The following is a 24,157-nucleotide window of genomic DNA, read 5'->3' as shown; positions in this document are numbered from 1 at the left end:
TCTCTGTGTCTCTCAATGAATAAATAAATTAAATCTTTTAAAAAAAAGAAAGGAGGACATGTGATGTGATGAGCACTGGGTATTATATGCAACGGAGTAACTGAACTCTGTATCTGAAACTAATGATGTACTATATGTTGGCAAATTGAATTTATTTTTTTTTAAAGATTTTATTTAGGGCAGCCTGGGTGGCTCAGCGGTTTAGCACCGCCTTCAGTCCAGGGCGTGATCCTGGATACCTAGGATCAAGTCCCATGTCAGGCTCCCTGCATGGAGCCTGCTTCTCCCTCTGCCTCTTTCTCTCTCTGTGTCTCTCATGAGTAAATAAATAAAATCTTAAAAAAAAAAGATTTTACTTATATATTCATGAGAATCACACAGAGAGAGGCAGAGACACAGGAAGGAGGAGAAACAGGCTCCCTGTAGGGAGCCCGATGTGGGACTTGATCCCACGACCCTGACATTATGCCCTGAGTCAAAGGCAGGCGCTCAACCACTGAGCCCCTCAGGTATCCCAGCAAATTGGATTCAAATTTAAAAAATTGGGGGTGCCTGGGTGGCTCAGTCAGTTAAACATCTACTTTCAGGTCATGATCTCAGGATCCTAGGATCAAGTTCCACATCGGGTTCCCTGCTCTACGGGAGCCTGCTTCTCCCTCTCCTTCTCCCTGCTGCTCCCCCTGCTTGTGCTCTCTCCCTCCCTCTCTGTCAGATAAATAAATAAAATCTTTAAAAAAATTAAAAATAATGCTCTAGTTTAAACTGAATACAAGGATATCGAAAAAATTAGTTGTCCTTTCTTAATTCTCTCTCCTGTTTCCTGTGCTTCTTTCTAGATTAGATATGTATAAAAACATATGTTTCTAAGTGTGTTTATATCCATCTGTATCATCTATTCTTTAAGAAAGAAAAAAAAATGATGGTATCATACCCCTCTGCCAATTCATGGCTACTCACCATATGGTTGTACTGCAACTCATTTAACCATTTCCCTGGTGATGGGCATTAGGGTTATTGGTAGCCTTTCACTATTCTAAGCAGTGGGGCCATGAATATCTTTTGCTTTTGGAAATGTAGCCTTGCATGCTTCTGTGCACATGTCTATAGGATATATTTGTAGAAACACGATTTAAAAATTATTTGGATATTGCCAAATACTGAAACAATAAAGTTTTTAAGAGAACCGCTGACCTTTTGAGAAGCATTCCTCAGGACCTCAGGACTCTATAAACCTAAGAGATCCTCACCCAGTAGGTCAGGACCATCCAACTGATACAGGTACCATGTGGTCCAGGCACCTGCATAATTTCAGACTGGAGTACTCCTAGCACTGGGAAGGTTCGTGCTCATTGTAGAGGGTCAACTCTGGCCTCATTAGGTCAGTCTCTTGGTGACTTCAGTGAGTATTTTTTTTTTTTAAGATTTTATTCATTTATTTGAGAGAGAGAGAGAGAGAGTAGGAGTGGGTAAGAAGAGGAGCAGAGGGAGAGGGAGAAGAAGGGGCAGGCTCCTTGCTGAGCAGTGAGCCTGATGTGGGGCTCCATCCCAGGATGCTGGGATCATGACTTGAGCTGAAGGTAGATGCTTAAGCAACGGGGACACCCAGGCATCCTGATTTTGGTGAGTATTAATAAATTCTCTGGATGCTGTTCACCAACGTAGGTGGACCAATGCCATTTACAATCTCCTTCCTTCACTTGAGGTTTGAGGGGGTCAACCACAGGGTAGCTGCACTGCTAAAGCATTTATCCTGCAGCACTCAGTTGCTTTGCTGCATTGCTGGCTTGAATTATGCAGCGCCTGGAACTACCCTGGGACCTGTGATAAGTCTGAGTGCTCATTTTCTCCAGAGCCCAAGGGAATACCAAGTTGATTGTGGCTGACTGACCTCCAAAGAGGCTGCCTTAAGAAACAAATCATCTTCCTCTGGGATTTATTCTATTTATTTCCTCGGGATCGGGTCTAGTTGGAATCTAGCCAGGTACTCTGATTGTCCAAGACAGATTTGAGTTGGAGACTCACACCCAGCTGATCCTGGCTGCCCAGGGAACAGAAGCATCTGTTGGCGCCGGGGGAGTCAGTGACAGATGGCTCCCAGGGGGTGCAGGAAGAGATTCTGCAACTTCAGCTGGGGGAGACTCCCCAAGTGACAGCAACGCCTTCATCTGCATTTAAATTTTGATCTAATTTTTGCATGTGATTTCTGAACTGATATTCTTCTGGTGACAAGGGAATAAAGCAATGACAGGCCTCAATCATCTTCACGTGCTCAGCAGGAGAAATCACGTTTTCTGCTTCTGGGATTGCCTACCATAGAAGGGCAAGGTTTTCGCCTCCCTTTTAACACAACTTGGGCAATGGAATGTCCTTCTGCCTCCTCGAATTAGCTTCGCATGCCACTGAGAGTAGCAGAAAGGGAATTGGGACTGCATGCTGATCCATAAATCACTCACTAGCTCCTACAGTAATCGCTCTTTTTTTCTTGAGCATTTTTGTGCTGCAGTCTGAGGTTTCTGAAACAGTTTGCTTGGGAAGCAAGACCTTTCAATGCTAGGAGGTCTAATAATGTCTACTTTCTGTAGGGCTGGCCAGCCTGAGAAGTAACAAATGGCACTGCCTCTCTCATGCTAGTGGATAATTAAAGTCTCTGAACTCGCATTACATGAATTCATGAAGGGTGTAGAAATGCTCACTGCATCTTGTAGTCAGATGCAGAGCAAGGCAACCCAGGTTTCAGTGTCTCCTCTGCCCTTTATTAGCTGTGGCACATTGGACAAATGACTTCACGCCTTTGTGCTACATCTTTCATTCATCAAATGGTCACTGAATATCTGAACATCAGTAGCACATGAAGTGAAGGAATGAGTTTAATGAACACCTACTATGCTCCTGGCACAGGAGTACATATCTTTTCATAGTCTTCTTCTCTGTCAAGTGTAGGTTAATATGCGCCTGCTCTCTATCCCTCTTGGGTTGCCATGGGACCCAACACAAGATGATGCGTGGGAAGGGACTTTGGGAGCAGTAAAGCATATAACCATGGAGAGGCCTGTTATCTTTGCCTTTAGCTCACATTTTCTACTTTAAAAATATATTTTATTTATTTATTTGAGAGAGAGAATGAGAGAATATGAGCAAGGGGGAGAGGTAGAGGGAAGAGGGAGGAGGAGACTCCTCCTGGAGCAGGAAATCCCATGCGGTACTCGATCCCAAGACTCTGGGATCATGACTTGAGCTACCCAGGTACCCACCTTTTCTGCTTCCTTTATTTTCCCTTCCCATTCTTTCAAGCCTATATGAGTTTGTCTGGGTGTGGCTCCAGAGGGCTGATTATTCACCAAGCCACCCAAGTCCAGTGTAGACACATAGCTAGGAGTATAATATTTCCTTGTGAGCCATGCCCTTAGGTGAACCTGTCATTTTTAAAGGTACAACATCAGCGGGAATCAGTGTGGGCTTCCCCCACACTGTGGGAAACTGAAGTTGAATATGTGTACGAATCATGCAAAGCTGAAGGTCTGGGTTTGGTGCCTTTGTGCTGTTGATTCTCACATTGTTTAGGGACAAGATCTGAACAATCGAATGTACTTGATCTACTATAGCAAACAGAGCATGGGCTCAGGAGTCAATCTCTTTGTTACTCACTAGTTACCAGTTGCATAAAGATGACTTGACTCAGCTTAGGCAAAAAGGAGGAATTTAGTGGAAAGATCCCCAAGCATCTAGAAGGGGATAACTGGAACCAAGGACTTAAATGGCTCTAGGACACTCTCTCCCATGGATTTCTTTCTTCTTCTCCTTCTTCTTCTCTTCTTCTTCTTCTTCTTCTTCTTCTTCTTCTTCTTCTTCTTCTTCTTTCTTTTCACCCTCTCTAATGTGTTTGGCTTTATTCTAGTAGCTCTTGTGTCTCATGGATCATAACTTTACCATTAGAGCAGGCCTGGTCTCTTTTCCCTATTCCAATACCAAATATCCTAGAAAAGAAGTCTGATTGTCCTGGCATGGGTCAGGTGTCTGGTGCTAGACCAATCAAATGTGGCAAGGTTGGGGATGGAGGGTGTCAAGCAGCAGAGACAAAACCATTTCCAGAGATCTGGGAGATTCACCATGAGCCTGGCTGATAACTCAATGGTGCAGTTACTTCACCTCTGAGGCTCAGTTTGCTCATGATGTAAAATGAGACCTGTCATACCATCCAACACCACATTGACATTTTGATGCTTCCATCCTGCCCTTAGATCTAGCTAGGACTGGGAGCAGTAAAATAATGAGACAAACCAGAAAATGTATTAATATAAAGAAATCTGATGACATGCAATATTTACTTTCACAATCCAAAAGTATGCAAAGCAGTTACTTTAAAAAAAAAGATTAAAAAAATAAATAAAAAGATTTTATTTATTAATGAGAGAGAGCATAGAGGGAGAGGGAGAAACAGACTCTCCACTGAGCAGAGAGCCCAAGGAGGGGCCAAATCCCAAGACGCTGGGATTCCTGGGATCATGACTTGAGCTGAAGGCAGATGCTTAACTGACTGAGCCACCCAGGTGCCCCTCAAAGCAGTTACTTTTAAACAAATTATTTCCTGGGCAAGACCTAAATTCTAGAATTCAGTGATTCAGTGTCTAATTAAACAATACCTTTTAAAAATAGGGGATCCCTGGGTGGCTCAGGGGTTTGGTGCCTGCCTTTGGCCCAGGGCGTGATCCTGGAGTCCCGGAGTCGAGTCCCGCATTGGGCTCCCGGCATGGAGCCTGTTTCTCTCTCTGCCTGTGTCTCTGCCTCTCTCTCCCCGTGTGTCCATCATGAGTGGATGAATAAAATCTTTAAAAAAAAACAAAAACACAATACCTTTAAAAATGGTGGATGAAATTCTGTAACTATTAATAAATGCAAACTAATCTGAAGTGTATTATTACAGAATGGACAAAAAGACAAAAAGCACTGGTGTAGGTGTAAAAGAACATAACTGACTGAAAGTGAAATCTTTCTGTTTTATGTTAACCAGATTTAAAACGAGTAAAGGTGGGCGGGTGGCTCAGTGGTTTAGGGCTGCCTTCAGCTCAGGGTGTGATCCTGGACACCCGGGATCGAGTCCCTGCATGGAGCCTGCTTCTCCCTCTGCCTGTGTCTCTGCCTCTGTGTGTGTGTGTGTGTGTGTCTCTCATGAATAAATAAATAAAATCTTTAAAAAAACCAAACAAACACGAGTAAATGTTAAGGTAAAATGTAGAAAATTATAGGGAAGGGACGCCTGGGTAGCTCAGTGGTTGAGTGTCTGCTTTTGTCTCCAGAGTTCCAGGATTGAGTCCCACATGGGCTCCTGCACAGAGGCCTGCTTCTCCTCCATCTGCCTGTGTTTCTGCCTCTCTCACGAATAAATAAATAAAATCTTTAAAAAAAGAGAAAACTATAGGGAATAGTTTTTTAGTGAATCAGAAATTTAATTTTATATATGCAATTTAATTCATATATGCAATTTGTAATCTATAAGAATATGTGCCATTAATCAGTCTTTCTTTCATATTCATATAAATAGCTAGTGATACCCAAAGAGCATCTTCCCTTGTTCTCTGGAGGAAGAAAGGTCTCCTTGTGAGCTGGAGTGATAATAACATGAGCTCCGTCTCCTAAGTGGCCAAAGGGATAGTTTCTTGATCGCAAACTCAGCTGGAATTTACGTGTAGCTCTGAATGACTAGTCCAGACCAAGGCAATTGGGGCAAATGGCTTTTAGAAAGAGTTGGAAAATATAGTTCAAGGCTTAAACCAGCCATGCTTAAATCTGCTTCTAAAAAGCAGCGAAAATTGGAGGCTCCATCATTTGAAGCCTGGCCAAATGGCCCTGCTGCCTGCCTCCCCACTTTCTCATATCTTGCAGTCCCTACTTATCTCCCAGGGCTCTGATGATAACCACTGGAGCATTTAACCACATGCCTAAGTAGATACTCAATGAATACCAATTCTCTTTCTTTTTCTATAGCTCAAAAATCTTTAAAAAAAAAAAATCTTGGATACATAAACAAGGTTGGCTACAGCATTCAATTGTAAAAGCAGCCATATGGCTCAAATATTGATTTTGGTATCTTCTGATTTGCTTAAAATTGGCCTAGAGGATCCCACAATGATTCTTTTTTTAAAAAGATTTTATTTATTTATTCATGAGAGATACACACACAGAGAGGCAGAGACATAGGCAGAGGGAGAAGCAGGATACCTACAGGGAGCCTGATTTGAGACTTGACCCCAGGACCCTAGGATCGTGATCTGAGCCAAAGGCAGACACTTAACCACTGAGCCACCCATGTGCCCCCCATAATGATTCTTAATTTCAAAAATATCTCAGTATTCTAAATACTCCCTGGCCTACAAAGAATTAGGCAGGCTTGAGCATGTTTGGGTGAAGAGTCACATCTACTCCATGAAAATACATGAAATGCTTATATTGTATCTTGTATTACACAGACACACGAATATAATTATAGTGCATGGTATGCCAAAGGCTGAAATTGGCAGAACATTTATTTAAATTGTAGTTTAGAATTTCTCAAATCACTACCTTTTCCTAAGAAAGCCTGTGTCCTCATGACATTTTCAGCCCCATAAAAACCCAGGAAGTTGTCTATCATCTGAATGTGCAGTTTCTATCATACAGCAAAACATTTCTAACTAAATGTGTGGCTTTGGGCAAGCCACTTGATCCCTTCAACTTGAGAAACTTTTTTGTGCCTACCACATGCATGTCTTTGGGTTGGACTTCTGTGGGATGACTCAGATGTGCCTTTAAGATTTGGAGCCCAAGGGACGCCTGAGTGGCTCAGCCGTTGAGCCTCTGCCTTCAGCTCCAGGGGTGATCCCGGGGTCTGGGATCCAGTCATGCGTCGGGCTCCTTGTATGGAGCCCGCTTCATCCTCTGCCTATGTCTCTGCCTCTCTCTGTGTGTCTCTCATGAATAAATAAGTAAAATCTTAAAAAAAAAAAAAAAAAAGATTTGGAGCCTCAGTAACTTGAAGAATGGGATGCCTTTTAAGCAGCACTAGCGAAAATAGCAGGACAAGTTAGTGAGAGGTTTAGATATATAAAGTTAAAGATCCTAGTTGGGTATCCAGCTGCTACTCCCTATAGATAACTGAAATGTGGACTCAGACCTTGGCAGAGTTGCAGTGGCTGGAGACAGATCTGAGAGTTGCTGGGAGTGATAGTTGAACTTGATTGAATCTGTTTTGATTAGGTTGCAGGTTCAGCTGATGTAATAGTGACACCCAAATAATGGTAGCTTAAGCCAGACAGAAGCGTATTTCATTTTTTTAAGATTTTATTTTCCAGTAATTTCTATGCTCAAAGTGGGACTCAACCTTACAACCTCAAGATCAAGAGTTGCATGCTCGAGAGTAGCCAGCTAGTCTCTTTAGAAGTGTATTTCTCTGTCACATAACAATTTAGGAGTAAGCAGTCTAGAGCTGGTATGATGGCTCTGGGAGGTCAGAGAGTTAGTCTTCTTCCATCTTTTTGCATCAGCAACCCTGGAGTCATGACCTTGTTCATATGATCCAAGAGGACTCAACACTGCCACATCTGCATATCCAGCCAGTGGAAAGGGGAGAAAGTGGAAAAAGACATGATCCAGTATTATAGTACTATAGGACCAGTCTTTAGCTAGACATGGCTGCCACAATGAAGGTCACATTTCTTATCTCCCTTGCAGATAATTGGTTAAGAGAGGTGAGCAAAAGACATGTGAGCAACTTCTATGTCCACTCTGTAAACATGTTTTGAATACAAATATGTCCTTATACTGAGTCAGAGGGCAACATTGAGAAAGCCAAATTAAGGAGAGTCTTCTTAGGGAGGGTTTTTACAATGCTACCCACCGGTCAAGGAGGGTAGGAGCTGAAGACATTAGGGGGGTGGCTCTTAACCAGACTGATTTTGCTCCCTAGATATTTGGCAATCTCTGGAGACATTTTTGATTTTTGTGAATGAGGGGCCGGGGATGATATTGGCATCTACTAGGTAGAGGCCAGAGATTCTGCTAACCATCCTACAATGTGTTGAAAAACCCAGCAACAAAGAATGGTCCTGGCCCTAAATATCAATAGTGCTGAAGTAGAAAAACCTTGCATTAGGAGATTAAGGCAGTGGTTCCCAAACTTTGCTATTTAGTAGATGCATCTGGGAACTTTTCACACTCAGACCAATTAACTCAGTATCTCAGAGTGAGTTTGATTACATTATTTCTTAAATCCCTTCCAACTCTAAAATTTCATGAGTAATACAAATGATTGAATACTGCATTTAAATCCAAATTTCTGACTAGCTGACCGGGTGACTCCAACTGCTCTTTGTCCCATTAGGTCCAAGTACATGGGGATAAAACAGAATGGGGATTTCTGCATGTGCTCAGTGGTGAGGATGACCAATCAATATCAGATCTCTATGTCTTTCAAAAAGGTTCATATAGGGCAGCCCCGGTGGCGCAGCGGTTTAGCACCGCCTGCAGCCCCGGGGTGTGATCCTGGAGACTTGGGATCAAGTCCCACGTTGGGCTCCCTGCATGGAGCCTGCTTCTCCCTCTGCCTGTGTCTCTGCCTCTCTCTCTCTCTCTCTCTGTCTCTCATGAATAAATAAATAAAATCTTAAAAAAAAAGAAGCTTCATATAAATTCTACTCACACCAATATTTGACTTATTTTTTTTTTAAACTAGGCTTCACACCCAGCATGGAGCCCAACTCGGGGTTTGAAATCACAACCCTGAGATCAAGACCTGAACTATGATCACAAGTCAGACGCACAACCCACTGAGCCACCCAGGTGTCCCCCTCACACCAATATTGGAGTGTGGGCTGTGGAAGTTAAGGAAGATCAGTCTTTCTGGGTCATGTAAAGGCAAATATATGACTAAGAAGAAAAAATATCTTTGCCCCACACATACCCATGTGATAGAGGTTTATCCTTACTTCCCCCTTCCTCTCTCTCAGAGATTTGCAAGAAAAGAGGGTAAAACAGCTGTCCTGGAACAAATGACTTTGAAAGGTGGAACCACAGGCTTGTGTTTACAACAGGACTAGGGGCGCTATAGAGGGGCAAAGGGGATGCCTGTTAGGACTTGTGATCATTATTGAACCAGGCAGGGGAACCTGGACCCCTGAACTCTGTCCCGTTCTGCTGAGCTCTGAGAGCAGGAGCTCAGCTCTTTAATTGCCCCATATGCTCGTTTTATTTGGTGGCTCAGCTGGGTGGAGTGAACTCTAGGAAGAGATGCATTCATTTTTAGTTACCTCACCAGATTGCTAATTTTCACTCCAGAGGCATAAATCACCATAATTGCTATAAACCCCAAATGGAGAGGCAGCTCTTCTGACACCAGGGCAGCAGCTACTGCTCTCATCAAAGCTCTTTTACCAGAGGCTCAGCTTCTGGGGAGTCAGGGAAGGAGTCTTGTACGGCTTGCTCTGCCAAGCACTCCAGGTTTTGGATGGAAGCCATGCTAGAAACTCATCCTCCTTATTTTGGGGGAAGAAGTGGAGTTTCCAGAGGAGCAGTTCCTTTGAGTTAGTGGCAAGAACATGCAGATTAACCCAGAGTTTTGGTTCTGGACTAACTGGACAGCTGTTTACATGCTTGGCTTGCAAACGGAATGTCAACCCTTTTATTCTGGTCTCTTCTCATCAATACACTTCTTGGCTGTGCTTGTTTTTTCCATCTCTTCTGAGGAAAGCCTTTAAAGTTCCTAAAGAATTACCTCAAACAGAAACCAGAGGCTATAAAAATCACCAGAGAAAAAAGAAGTCTATTTTTTTTTAAAGATTATAGGGGGATCTCTGGGTGGCGCAGCGGTTTGGCGCCTGCCTTTGGCCCAGGGCGCGATCCTGGAGACCCGGGATCGAATCCCACATCGGGCTCCTGTGCATGACAGAGAGAGAGAGGCAGAGACACAGGCAGAGGGAGAAGCAGGCTCCGTGCAGGGAACCTGACGTGGGACTCGGTCCCGGGTCTCCAGGATCCGCCCTGAGCTGAATGCGGCGCTAAACCACTGCGCCACCCGGGCTGCCCGAGAAAAAAGAACTCTTAATGTAACTTGTCACTTTGTTGCCCATATTTGTAATATTCACTTATAAAAATTTCTTTTGGGGTGCCTGACTGGCTCAGTGGTTGAGCGTCTGCCTTTGACTAGGGTCATGATGCCGGGGTCGGTCCTTGCGTCAAGTCCCACGTTGGGCTCCCTGCATGGAGCCTGCTTCTCCCTCTGCCTGTGTCTCTGCCTCTCTCTCTCTCTGTTTCTCTCATGAATAAATAAATAAGACCTTAAAAAAATAAAAAATAAAAAAAAATTCTTTTTAGGGGCGCCTGGGTGGCTCAGATGATTAAGCATCTGCCTCTGGCTCAGGTCATGGTTCTGGGGTCCTGGAATCGAGCCCTGCGTTGGGCTCCCTGCTTGGCAGGACGTCTCCTTCTTCCTCTCCTTCTGCATGCCGCTCCACTTGCTTGTGTTCTCTCTTTCTCTGTCAAATAAATAAAATCTTAAAAGAAAAGAAAAGAAAACTGACCTAGGAGTGCCTGGCTGGCTCAGTCTGAAAAAGCATGTGACTGTTAATCTTGGGGTCATGAGTTCGAACCCCAAATTGGGTGTAGAGATTGCTGAAAAATAAACAAACTTAAAAAAAATAAAGAAAACCAACCTAAATTAAGTTTAAGAAGCAGGGTCACTTAAAGGATGATTAACTCATAAATAAATATGTGAAAATTCCTTACCATTCTCACAGAAGATAAGGATGTGGAGATGGGAGAATTTTTTTTTTTAACTAAGCTCACATTATAAGGGTGTTTGGGTGTCTGGTTTTTTTTTTTTCTTTTTTCCTGATATTTTAAAGATAGCCCTGAAAGTGAGGAAGGAGGAAACCTGATTTTTTTTTTTTTTTTGGGAGGGGGAGAAGCCTGTTGAGAAGAAATATTTTTTGCCTAATACTATAAAGCTTTGGAGAATTTGTAGCCAAAGCATGCATTATTACTGATGGTAGGTTGATGGCCTAACAAGAGATGGAATTTCAGGTCAGGGGCATTTAGGGCAAAATTGAGGCTTTGCCTGGGCATAAAAAGATAAGGCTGACAAATAATAGATTGCAGCAGGAGAAACTGCCCTGTGAGATGGCTCTGGCCCTGGACAGCCACCTCCCCTCCCCCAGCAGCCCCCAGATGACAGGGAGCAGACCTGCTTTGTTTTTGTCTTCCAATCACCTGCCCTCATGTTTAGACAGCAGAGAGCAGAGTTATAAACACAGCTCTGCCACCAGCTACGAGTGCAGCATTTTGAGTATTCTAGTTCTTTCCTGATAGGTTTCTACCACCTTCCAGATCCCTGAGGGTCCTTTCCAGAAACTACTAAAGTGTTGAGACCCAAAGTAGATGTTCCATATGCATTTGATGAATTGATTCAAATTTGGAGAAGAATTTGTGGGCAAAATCAAAGAGGTGTTTCACTACCTCGCTTTTTCTGGGGTCCTGTCCCTATCTGAGAGGACCTCAGATGAAAGGGTTTATTAGGCCATTTTCATCAATGTCTTTAGACTAGGTCAGGGCTCCAGTGGAGCAGTGAAGAAGGTGCCATTTTTTTCCCTAAAGTCCCCCTGCATTAATAACAATAATAGCGGGATCCCTGGGTGGCGCAGCGGTTTAGCGCCTGCCTTTGGCCCAGGGAGCGATCCTGGAGACCCGGGATCGAATCCCACGTCGGGCTCCTGGTGCATGGAGCCTGCTTCTCCCTCTGCCTATGTCTCTGCCTCTCTCTCTCTCTCTGTGTGACTATCATAAAAAAAAAAAAAAACAATAATAGCTGAGTTAATATGTTAATTGTTAAGCAGTTAATATGCTTAGAAGCAGGGACACCTGGGTGGGTCAGCGGTTGAGAGTCTACCTTTGGTTCAGGCCATGATCCCGGGATCCTGGAATGAAGTACTGTATCAGGCTTCCACAAGGAAGCCTGTTTCTACCCCTGCCTATGTCTATGCCTCTGTGTGTCTCTCATGAACAAACAAATAAAATTAAAAAAATATATATATATTTTGCCTTCCAGAGCAGAGGTGCTTCCCCTAAGATCGGAGTTTTACCCCAGTAGAAACAGCTAGGACTGTCTTGATTGCAGCAATACCATTTTTTTTTGTGTGTGTGTGTGTGTGTGACAGGAAGTCCTGTGATTTTCTCTTCCCAACTTCCCAGAGGATGCCACCTTTCTGCTTCACACACTTAGGTGATTTCTGCCCTCCTCCATCCAATCTGGGGTTACTAAGGGTTCAGTACTTTCTTCTCTGCTTCCTACCTTCCCCCACTTCTTATCCAAATGCCAGCAGCTGTGACCAGTTTGGGGACAGAGCAAAAATAATGTGGGGACTGCGGTTAGGGCCGGACACATACATCAGTCTAGGAATAGGCATCAAAGCAAAGTCCTTGTTACAACAAAGAAGGTGGTGGAAAATCGTTTCTTACCACAATGGGTGGTGTGGGTGGTCACTAAGCATAGACTATGTGTTTTAATATATTTTCTGGTGAAGGTAAATTATTTACTGGGAACTGTCAATGGCTGTGTTACAGGGGCCACATGGAAGCTATCCAAGGAAAGCAATAAAATAATTACAGGCAATTAATTGTATCTCATATAATATTAAAAAATATATATATTATAACTAAAAGACAATTAGAATGCATTCACTCTTGGTTCACTCTTGGTTATTCACTCTTGCATTCATCGGAGCCTGCATTTAATTCAGTGTCTCTTAAGGGGAGAAGAGGATTCCATGTGCATCCATGTTTGGGCTGTCAAATTATCCATTATCTATGCTTTTATTTCTTTTCCCTTGGCTTCAAAACATTCCTTGGTGTTATAGGAAATATGTGTATTATGTAACAAACTTGGACTCCTGAAAACATTTATGTGTAAATAAAATTTAATAAGTTTTGCTGTTAGTATTTACTATTAAGTTGTATGTTCAATATTTCCCCAAATAATACTAAGAGTGTTAAAAGTTAAACTTTATTTTTAATTTAATTTTTTTGAGAGAGAAAGCACGCTTGGGGGTGGGGGTACAGAAAGAGAGGGAGAACTTTTTTAAAAAAGATTTTATTTATTTTTTTAGAGAGATAGAAAGCACAAGTGGGGTGGAGACAGAGGGAGAGGGAGAAACAGAGCCCATACCCAATAGGGGGCCTGATATCCCAGGACCCCAGGATCAAGACCCGAGTCAAAGGTAGGCACTCAACAGACTGAGCAACCCAACCACCCGGATCCTAAGAGTTCTTACGGTACTTACTGCTACTACTACTACCACCACCAGTTGTAGTTCTAGAGCCTTTTCCCCGATAGCTTTTTTTTTTTTTCATAGCACTTTTAAGACAAAACAAACTCCATGTTTCCCTTCCCTTCCAGTTAAATACTGGAGAAAAGCAGAATATAAATGCAAAAATTTTATTTTATTTTATTTTATTTTTTATTTTTTTTTGCAAAAATTTTAAAGGCAAAAAAGCACAGAGAAAGGAAGTGAAATGGGATACATCCCTAATATCCTAACTCCACACTCGCCAGTTGAGCACATTGAGTCAAGAGCAGGATTTTCCTTTCCATTCAGGAGGAAGAAGAATCAGTGCAGTACTGATTCCTTAGGAACCTGGAAACATGGAGCTCTTGGAGTCAGTGGGAACGACTGCTCAAGGGGTTTCTCTGTCATTTTTTGCAGTCCATGGGGAGATGAGGGAGGGACAGAGTCCAAAGGTGCAGCAGCGTAGCCTGAAGGTAAAAGCTAAAGGGTCTGATTTCCTCTCTTTTGCTAGATTGGAGGGCCACTCACTCTGGGGTGCCTTCGATTCCTTATTCATCACACAGCAGTGCAGCGTGGGAAAATTCCTCACCTCACCTTAGGGTTGTCGCAAAGGAGAAAGGAGATCAGAAGCGGAAGTTGGGAGACCCGAGCCTAGGGCCCTAGGTTCACAGCACCGGGGCTACTTGGCGGGCACAAGTTCTGAGGGTACTGGCACGGGAAAATCCGGAGTTGAGAAGCCGTCTTCACAAGAGATGAGCCACGTAGCTCCCTGGGATCTCAGACTGAGGGGATCTGTACCCGACAGACGAATTTTACAGTGATCATTGTCTCACCCTTAGGATGATAGTAACTGGCATTTATAGCATGTTTACTATCCCAAGGTTTCTTGCACAATTAAAAAAAAAAGATTTTATTTACTTATTCATGAGAGGCACACAGAGAGGCAGAGACACAGGCAGAGGGAGAAGCAGGCTGCCTGCAGGGGAGCCCCATGTGGGACTCGATCTCAGGACCCCAGAACCACGACCTGAGCTGAAGGCAGATGCTCACCACTGAGCCACCCAGGTGCCCCAGATTCCTTGCACAGTTATCTTATTTAGTCATCACCTAAACCCAGTTACATTATCCCAATTTATAGATTAAAAAAACTAAGTCCCCCCCAAATTAATTTGCCCAATGTCACTTAGCTAGATAGCCGAAATGTCAGTTTCCTCACCTATACAATGAACTACTAACAGAACTAGACTATCGCCTGCTGGTTTGTCACAGAATCGCTCGAGATGGTCACGAGCCACGAAGAAGCAAAAAAACCCGGGGAACAGAGTGAACCGCTGTAAAGCCAGTTCTGCGTTTCCCAGGATTGAATGGAGAGTCCTTCTTCAAGGCGCAGGCGCAGGCGCGCCAGGGGTGGGGGGGTGGGGGCGTGGCCTCCCCGGCGCCCCTTGCGCAGGCCACGGTCGCCCTCTGCCGACGTCGGGCGGGAGAGCGCGAAGACGGAACGTTCCCGGGTCTGAGAATCGACAGAGAAGATTGCCGGCCAGTAGAGGACGCTGCCGGCGTGCAGCGTAAACCCCCTTGGCCGTCCCTTCCTTAAGCACTTCCTGTGTGATCTCTATGGTTCTTCGGTTGCGTCACGGGAAGTTCCTATAGTTTATAATGTACTGTAAACAGAAGGGGGCCTGCGCCGACCCGGAAGTGGAAACCGGAGCAGGCCCGGAATAGCTCCGAAGGCCGGCAGTCAAGTAGGGTGGCGGCGGCTGTAGCCATGGCGGTGGCGGTGGCCGTGGCGGGAGCCGTAACCGGCACAGAGCTGGGTCCCGCGGAAGAACTCGCCAAACTTGAGTATCTGTCTTTAGTGTCGAAAGTTTGCACCGAGCTGGACAATCACCTGGGGATCAACGACAAGGATCTGGGTAAGCCCGGAGAGGCCCCTGCGAGTGGAGGAAAGCGGAAGCAGAAATGGGGTTGATGGGCTGAGTACGTGTGTCCCTGTGAGTCTCTTTCTCTCTCTGTCGCAGACACACGGGCCCAGGGAACCCGCGGCCGTGGCCCCACATGAGGACTCTCCGGGCTGAACTGTTAGAAACCATTGCCCAGAGCTCTCGGTGAAACCGAGCGGCTATCGCTCTTGCGCTTTCCCCTGTCCCCGTCCCAACCTAGTTAAACAGCGCTAACAACAGCAGCCGCCGCCGCCGCCGCATCGTAATGATGATAATAATGGCCGACATTTGTTGACAGGGCAGATATTCTGCACAATGCTTTACTTATATTATCTTACTTGGTCATCACGCGACCCTATGAGATGGTTATTATCTTTTTTTTTTTTTTTCGGTGAAGAAAACAAGACTGATTAATCCCTCTCAAAATTACATCTCAAATGTGAGCCTGATCTGGAATCCAAGTCTTTTGAAGTCAGCCTTTAACTGTTCTCAACCACTTTTTAGGGGTCTGGGGACAGAAAGTTCATGTGGAGAACCCACGACGAGGAACTGAGAAAGGCTAGGGGCCCAGAGCTAAGGCCACAGGCAGGTGGAGTCCTTGTGAAAGCAAAGGGATAGATGGAATCAAGGGTATGAGTGGAGGGATTGACCTTTGATAGGTAAAGGGATGCTTGATCCATTTTAATAGGAAGGAGGACAGAGAATGTGGTTGTAGATGCAGATAGGTTTAGGAATTGGTGGTAGAAAAGGTGAGGGAGAGACTTCCATTTAATTGTTCTATTTTCTAAATGAAGATGAAATCATCAGCTGGAGGGATGGAAGGAAAGGGCTTGTGATGAAAGGGGTCAGGGAGGTTAGATGTGTGACCTTGAGTAATTTCTCTGAAGCTGTTTTTCTCATCTGTGGAATGGAAATGATGATTTTTTTTCTTGGGGTTACCATGTAGCATACAGAAAGATGCCCTGCTGCCGGTATGTTTTAGTTCATTCTTTTCTTGCTTCCCAGTCAAGATACGTTTGTCTTGTATCATTTTTCCTTATTCTCCTTCTCTTTTTATTTTAAAGATTTTTAAAATTTATTTATTCATGAGAGACATACGGAGAAGCAGAGACACAGGCAGAGGCAGAAGCGGGCTCCATGCGGGACTCGATCCTAGGTCTTCAGGATCATGCTCTGGGCCCAAGGCAGTGCTAAACTGCTGAGCCACCTGGGCTGCTCTTCTCCTTCTCTTTTAAATGGTGATAAGTGACACTCTTGTCGTTTGCTACCTAGGTTGTCTGTTCCTTCATTCAGCAAACACTTACCAAGCCAGTGTTAAATTGTTTTGATGTTAATCTCATTATATACAAAAATAAAGTGAGGTATAAACTCCAAAATTTTCTAGCTTGTGTATAAAGACTCCATTTAATTTGGAAGTAAACCACAAATAATGCTTTTTTCTGTTTGTAGTTCTGACACTATTTATTTATTTATTAAAAATATGTATTTAAGTAATCTCTTTTCTTTTTTTTTTTTAAGATTTTATTTATTTATTCATGATAGTCACACAGAGAGAGACAGAGAGGCAGAGACACAGGCAGAGGGAGAAGCAGGCTCCATGCTGGGAGCCCGACGTGGGATTCGATCCCGGGTCTCCAGGATCGCGCCCCGGGCCAAAGGCAGGCGCCAAACCGCTGCGCCACCCAGGGATCCCTGTATTTAAGTAATCTCTATGCCCAATGTGGATCTTGAACTCACGAACCTGAGATCAGGAGTCTCATGCTCTTCCGACTGAGCCAGCCAGGCACCCCTGACACCAGTTATGATGTGTTTTTTTCCAGTATTGCTAAGCAGTGCTATGACACTAACTGGTACTACATTGAACTGTGGTTTGATACTGTCTTCCTGAAAATAGCATCAGATGCCCCAGGTTAAAGACTCAGACATGTAATACTGCCCCACCCCAAACTTCAGTTGCTATTTGCAAGATCAGGTTGTCAACTTGTGCTGACTCAAGTCACTGTAGATCAGAGGTTCCAATGACCCTCCCCCCTCCTTGGGTTTGATTAATTTGCTAGAGCAGCTAACATTTTACTTCCTAGATTACCGGCTTATTATAAAAGGATATAACTCAGGGACAACCAAATGGAAGAGAGACGTAGGGCAAAGTATGTGGGAAAGATTGAGGAGCTTCCATGCTCTCTGAATGCCCCACTATCCTCAAATCTCCATATGTTCACCTACCTAGAAGCTGACCAAACCCAGTCCTTTTGGGTGTTTGTGGAGGCTTTGTTATAATAGGGATAATTGAAAAAAAACTGGCATAGTTGATTAAATCCTTGGCCATTGGTCAGCGAACTCCATCTCCAGCCCCTTCCCCCTCTCCAGAGGTCAGGGGTAGGGCTGAAAGTTCCAGTCTGTAATCTGCTAGTTGGTTTCCCTGGCAGCCAGCCTCCAGCCTCACCCTTATATAGGGGCTTTCCTAAAGTCATCTCCTTAATGTAACAAAAGACCTTTTTCACTCTCTGCACTGCAGAAATTCCAAGTTTTAGGAGTGCTGTGCCTGGAAAGGGGATGAAGACCAAACACATATTTCTTCTTACAATAAATCACAATATCACAGTGTTGAACATAGAATTATAAAATCAGTAATGTTAAAATTACTAAAGTTGGAAAAATGTGATAGTATTGTTCTGTTGAAACGAAATTGCCAAAGTGGATTTAATAACAAAAAGGTATATATTTGCTACTTTTTTTTTTAAGATTTTATTTATTTATTCATGAAAGACACAGAGAGGCAGAGACATAGGCAGAGGGAGAAGCAGGCTCCATGCAGGGAGCCTGATGTGGGACTTGATCCTAGTACTCCAGGATCATGCCCTGGGCTGAAGGGAGGTGCTCAACCACTGAGCCACCCAGGCGTCCCTATATTTGCTACTTTTATATTTTATTTATTGACTTCATTCTTTTGATTTTGGTCTTAATATGTTATCTTTTTAAAATTAAATTTTTTTTTAAGGGAAATAAGAGGCAGAGGGGAGGGAGAAGAGACTAAAGAAGCAGGCTCCACACCCCCACGTGGAGCCTGACAGGGCTTGATCTCACCACCCTGAGATCATGACCTGAGCCAAAATCAGGAGTCAGATGGTTAACCCGAATGAGTCACCGAGGCACCCTGATGTATTATCATTTACATCGGTGTCATTATTGTCCCTGCTTTTCAGCATTGAACTTGTTTTTAATCACTAATTGATCTTTGGGGCACCTGGCTAGCTCAGTTGGTAGAGCTGTGTGACTCTTGATGTCCAGGTCATGATTTCTAGCCCCACGTTGGGTGTAGAGCTCGCTTAAAAAAAATCTGACTCACTAATTCATCTTTGATAGTTCAGTTAATTTAATGATGTCCCCTTATAATTCTGAAAATTTAAAAAAACCCTGATTAATGACAGCTGCAGTATGAATGTGCTGCTGATTGCTTTGGAATAGTCTCTTGAGGGGCACCTGGGTGGCTCAGTGGTTGAGTGTCTGCTTTTGGCACAGGGTGTGATCCCGGGGTCCTGGGATCGAGTCCTACATCAGGCTCTCCGCAAGGAGCCTGCTTCTCCCTCTGCCTATATCTCTGCCTGTCTCTCTGTATCTCTCATGAATAAATAAATAAAATCTTAAAAAAAAATAAAATCCAGATGAAATCAGTAACCATTTTCTTGTGGGGTTCACCATGTGAGGCTTATCTCAGCCCTCATAAAATGCACTTCTCTCCCAAAAGTCTCTTAATAAATAGCTCAAATATTAGAAATTTCAGACACTGGGCAGGTTTGTAGAGAAAAATCTGGGGGGCAAGTGAGTCTTTGATCCACTTGGAGATTGTACCATCCAGCAGCTGCCTGGCTCTCGTAGATGGATTGGGTCAGACCTACCTGAAACTGTAGAAAGCATCCTACTGTGTGCATCCATGGCAGTGGGAGGGAGAGGGCTCTTGCTTTTGGGCATTGATACCTCTGGAGTCTGTATGGCAATGCACACAGGTAGTAGTCTCATGAGAAGAGTACGATGATCTGGGACAGGGAGATATTTCTCCCTTAGATGCACTGAAGGGCCCACTGAGCCTTTCTGTATTAATATCTTTGCATTTCGAAAAATTAACTGGAACATACATAGATAATCTTGGTACTCTAAATTCTCTTATTTGACTCTCACTTGATGGGACTCTTTGGTTTTTATGACTGGTAGATAGGCTAATTGGTTTTGCTTTTAATGTACTTGAAAGTAATTTTTTGCTTGTCTTCACTCCAGTTTTAATTCCTTTTCTCCTCTGCAGCTGAATTCGTGATCAGTCTGGCTGAGAAAAATACCACCTTTGATACTTTTAAGGCTTCTCTGGTCAAAAATGGTGCTGAATTCACGGTATGTGTTCTTGGAGACCCCGGTTTCGTTTTAATGTCACTATTGAATTTAAATTTTGATAGGATTTCACATAGGATTTTGATGGAAAAGGGAGATAATTTGTACATACCAATCAAAGAAACCATTAAGTGTGTAATGTTTCATGCCACTGAGCAGTGGTAATATAACCGGATTTCCTGTGACACTTTTCTAGGAAAATGGGGCAGGATTTCCATCGTTAAGCCTTTTATGAGTGTTTATATTCTTGTTCTATGAAGTCAAAAACAAAAGAGTCTAGGTTTTGGAGGTAGTTCTAAATGGTGGAAAATAAAAACGGTTGACTGGAACTAAATTACTTTCCCCTCCCCCAAAGAGTCCTAAATATTAGCTTTCTCTGAAGCTACTTTGCTAGGTTCATGCCTATCAAGTTGAAACTCTGTGTTTCATTGTTTCAGTTGCCTCCATTCAGGTAACAATCACCTTTTCTTAGTTGGTTTTTTTTTTTTTTTTAAAGATGTATTTATTTTAGAGAGCACTTGAGCTGTGTGTGTGTTGGGGGTGGGGTGGGCAGGAGAGGGCCCCCAGGGTTAGAGAGAGAGAGAGTCTTAACCCTGTGTTGAGCATGGAGCCCAGCATGGGGCTCAGTCTCTCAACCTTGAGATCATGACCTGAGTGGAATCAAGAGTCAGGTACCACCCAGGTGCCCCTTTTTAAAGTGTTTTTAAGCACTGATTTAAGGGTTGATAATTTTTGTTCTGTTTCTTTTCAAAGGATTCTCTTATTAGTAACTTGCTGCGCCTCATACAAACCATGCGGCCTCCAGCAAAGCCTTCTACTAGCAAAGGTGAGTAGAACATCTGGCTGTGCCTAGCCTCCAGAATGGTTTAGAATGTGAGCATCCTGTAGACTGTGTTCCTTTTTTTTTTTTTTTTAAGATTATTTATTTATTCATGAGAGTCACAGAGAGAGGGCAGAGACAGAAGCAGAGGGAGAAGCAGGCCCCCCACAAGGAGCCTGATGCAGGACTTGATCGACCCCAGGATCACACCCTGAGCCGAAGGCAGACACTCAACTGCTGAGCCACCTAGGTGTCCCTGTAGATTGTGTTCTTTCTCTAGCAGCTGCTGGGCCAAGTATACAATCTAGTAAAATTTTCCAAATGATTTAAAATTAAACTCATGAATTCTGATGTATCCCCTCCACACCCCCCACCACATGTGCAGATAGTTTGTTGAGGGTTTTGTCATCAGTGTTATTTTTAGGAAATTAAATTATGTTTATAGTAATGTGTATGAATAATATGTAGAAAAATGTCATGTTCAGTTTTTAGTTGGATGCAAATCTGATATTGAGGTTCTTTGTTTAAAATATTAAATCTTTTTTTTTTTTTTTTTAACTTCTTTATCTTTGATGAAAACAAGATCCAGTTGTTAAACCCAAAACCGGAAAAGAAAAGCTAAAGGAACTCTTCCCGGTCCTTTGCCAACCAGACAACCCTTCTGTCCGGGTACTGATCCCATTTTGAGAATCTCTGCTATCACTGGGTATTTCTCCTCCGTGTCCCTTTGCTTTGTCTCATTAGTTCCTAGTTTTAAGTTTATGTTCATTATATTTTTCAAACTAAAAGTGTTGGGCTGTTCTCTGAGCATGTACTATGTTCAGAGAATGATGTTTCAGGGAAGTGGTGTTGAGAATTGTGGGAAGCCATAATTAGGGATATGGAATAAGTATGAGACAGCTTAAGGTACTAGAACAGATACCTGATATGTGAAATTAGATTTTTTTTCTCTATTACATGTTAAAGGGTCTAATTTTTTAAGTGTTTTGATTTTTATTTAGCAAAATTATTTATTTATTTATTTGGCTAGTGTTCTTCTTTCATACCTGTGATGAGCAGAATTTCTTTTATCACTGGGGATTTTCACATATTATTTTTTAAGATTTTATTAATTTGAGAGAGAGCTAGTGCACTAGCCAGGGGAAGAGCAGAGGAAGAGGGAGAAACAGACTCCCTGCTGAGCAGGGAGCCCAATGTTGGGCTTGCTCCCGGGACCCTGAGTTCTGACCTGAGCTGAAGGCAGATGCTTTAACTGACTGAACCACCCAGGCACCCCTTAACATTTATTTTCAATTTATAATCATCACACAATGCTTTAACAGGAGAGGTGATAGCTAATTGCCCTCTGTGAGCTTGTATGAAGGCAAAGGGAAATTTGCTAAATGTAGCAGTGACTTCTAAGAGCCTTTGCGCATTCCTTCCGCCTCTCTCTCAAATTGTGTTGGAAATTTCCACCTGCTTCTGCTTCCTTCCCATACGTGGTTAGTGATATAGGGGCTGTCAGGTTTGTAGATGGACCTAGAGTGCAGATTCTCACATGATCATCTTCTCTCCTTCTAACTTTGCTGGCCTCTGCTGTTGTAGACCATGCTGGATGAAGATGATGTGAAAGTTGCTGTGGATGTCCTGAAAGAACTGGAGGCCTTAATGCCCAGTGCAGCGGGCCAGGAGAAGCAAAGAGATGCTGAGCACCGGTTTGTCCTTAGTGTCTTATCCTTTGGAGGTTTAGGGTACTGTAATAGTTGAATTTTGTGGACCAGCTAAGCAAAATTTTGGGCAAGTTTACAGAATCTAGGCTGGCCATGTACCACATAGTTAGATGTATTTCATTGTTCCCTGCAAAGAGTACTTAGGCAGGAGATGCCAAGTCATTCATAAGATAGAAATCTGGCTTGAAAGAGGCTGAATATGTTTGTGACCTCATCTTTTACTGGCCTGTGGGGGTTGTTGTAGTTAGGGAAACTCATTCAGTTCCACACTTAGTAGGTACCTGATGTGTGTGGCACTGTGCTAGGTGCTTGGGGATGCAGAAATGAAACTGCACTGGTGTCTTTTTCAAATAGTTGTTTGTTGATTTGTTAGGGACAAGGCAAAGAAGAAGAAGCGGAGCCGAAGCCGCGACCGTGACCGAGAGCGGGAGCGAGACCGTGATAGAGAACACAAGAGGAGACACCGGTCCCGCTCTCGGTCGCGTTCCAGGACCCGGGAAAGGAATAAAGGGAAGTCGAGGTATCGGTCCAGGAGCAGAAGTCAGAGTCCCCCCAAAGACAGGAAGGACCGGGACAAGTATGGGGAGAGGAACCTGGACAGATGGCGGGATAAGCATGTGGACCGTCCTCCCCCAGAAGAGCCTGCCATCGGGGACATTTACAATGGCAAAGTTACCAGCATAATGCAGTTTGGATGCTTTGTGCAGCTGGAGGGATTAAGGTAATGGCTGGTGCTCTTTCACACCTGTGATGGGCAGAATTGCTCTGATCACTGTGGATTTTCACATTATTATTATTATTTTTTAAGATTTTATTTATTTGAGAGAGTGAGATAGAGAGTGCACATGCACAAGCAAAGGGAGGCAGAGGGAAAGGGAGAAGCAGACTCCCTGCTGCACAGGGAGCCCAACATGGGGCTCAATCCAAGGACCCTGCCATCATGACCTGAGCTGAAGGCAGATGCTTAACCGACTGAGCCACCCTGCCTCTGGATTTTCGCATTCTAAAATGTTATGATTAATATTGCTTTAATCAAATCAACCATATCAGGTTGTTAGAATTTGACCTTTTTTTTTAAAATAAGATTTAATTTATTTTTATTTATTTTAGAGAGAAAGAGTATGTGTACAGGGTAGGAGGAGGATGAGGATGAGGGGATGAGCAGAGGGAGAGGGATAAGCAGACTCCATGCTCAGTGTGGAGCCCAACACAGGGCTTGATCTCACAACCCTGAGTTAAGAACCTAAGCCAAAATGAGTCAGATGCTTAACTGACTAAGCCACCCAGGTCACCCTGCTGTTTTATTTTTTGACCAGCTTTGGGTACTTTCCTCTCAAATTTTTGAGTTTAACACCATTTCCTTTTGTTGAGTTCCAACAAGGGTGAAAATCCATTGGGGAAAAGGTATTTTAGGCATGCTCTAGATGTGTGTGACTCTCCCTTAGGAAGCGGTGGGAAGGCCTGGTGCACATCTCTGAGCTCCGACGAGAAGGTCGTGTGGCCAATGTCGCTGATGTGGTAAGCAAAGGCCAGAGGGTGAAGGTCAAAGTACTGTCTTTCACTGGGACCAAGACCAGTCTGAGCATGAAGGTAGGTGAGATATGCAGTCTGTTTCTACATCTGTTGGCCAAAGAAACAAAAGAGGGCAGCAAGTGAGTTAGTTCCCTTGTTTATATATGTGCCTTAGGATGTGGATCAAGAAACTGGAGAAGATCTAAATCCCAACCGACGACGAAATCTTGTTGGGGAGACCAATGAGGAGACTTCAATGAGGAATCCTGATAGACCCACTCACCTCTCCCTCGTCAGTGCCCCTGAAGTAGAAGATGATTCACTGGAGCGCAAGCGCCTTACCCGCATTTCTGACCCAGAGAAGTGGGAGATCAAACAGGTTGGGGCCATTTGCCATGGTGTGCTAGGCACTGAGTAGATGCTAGGCTACTGAGGCAAATATATCAGGGTGCCTTACTCCTGAGGAACTGAGAGTCCAGTGAAGGAGAG

The 24,157-nt window shown here is 43.7% G+C and overlaps 1 protein-coding gene across 1 annotated transcript in view; it reads left to right on the top strand.

Moving 5' to 3' along the window:
* Positions 1-15,072: 15,072 nt before the first annotated feature.
* DHX8 (DEAH-box helicase 8) overlaps positions 15,073-24,157 on the top strand; it is a 32,374-nt gene continuing 23,289 nt past the window's right edge. The window contains exons 1-8 of the mRNA XM_038547201.1: positions 15,073-15,220; positions 19,545-19,630; positions 20,381-20,453; positions 21,031-21,116; positions 22,032-22,141; positions 22,530-22,877; positions 23,602-23,746; positions 23,844-24,047. Coding sequence (XP_038403129.1) covers positions 15,073-15,220; positions 19,545-19,630; positions 20,381-20,453; positions 21,031-21,116; positions 22,032-22,141; positions 22,530-22,877; positions 23,602-23,746; positions 23,844-24,047 — 1,200 coding nt within the window. The remainder of the gene's footprint in view (positions 15,221-19,544; positions 19,631-20,380; positions 20,454-21,030; positions 21,117-22,031; positions 22,142-22,529; positions 22,878-23,601; positions 23,747-23,843; positions 24,048-24,157) is intronic.

Source organism: Canis lupus, chromosome 9, assembly GCF_011100685.1.
Source record: "Canis lupus familiaris isolate Mischka breed German Shepherd chromosome 9, alternate assembly UU_Cfam_GSD_1.0, whole genome shotgun sequence".
Lineage (NCBI taxonomy): Eukaryota > Metazoa > Chordata > Mammalia > Carnivora > Canidae > Canis > Canis lupus.
Note: the sequence above shows the minus strand (reverse complement) of the source record. Positions and strands in the feature narration are given on the sequence as shown.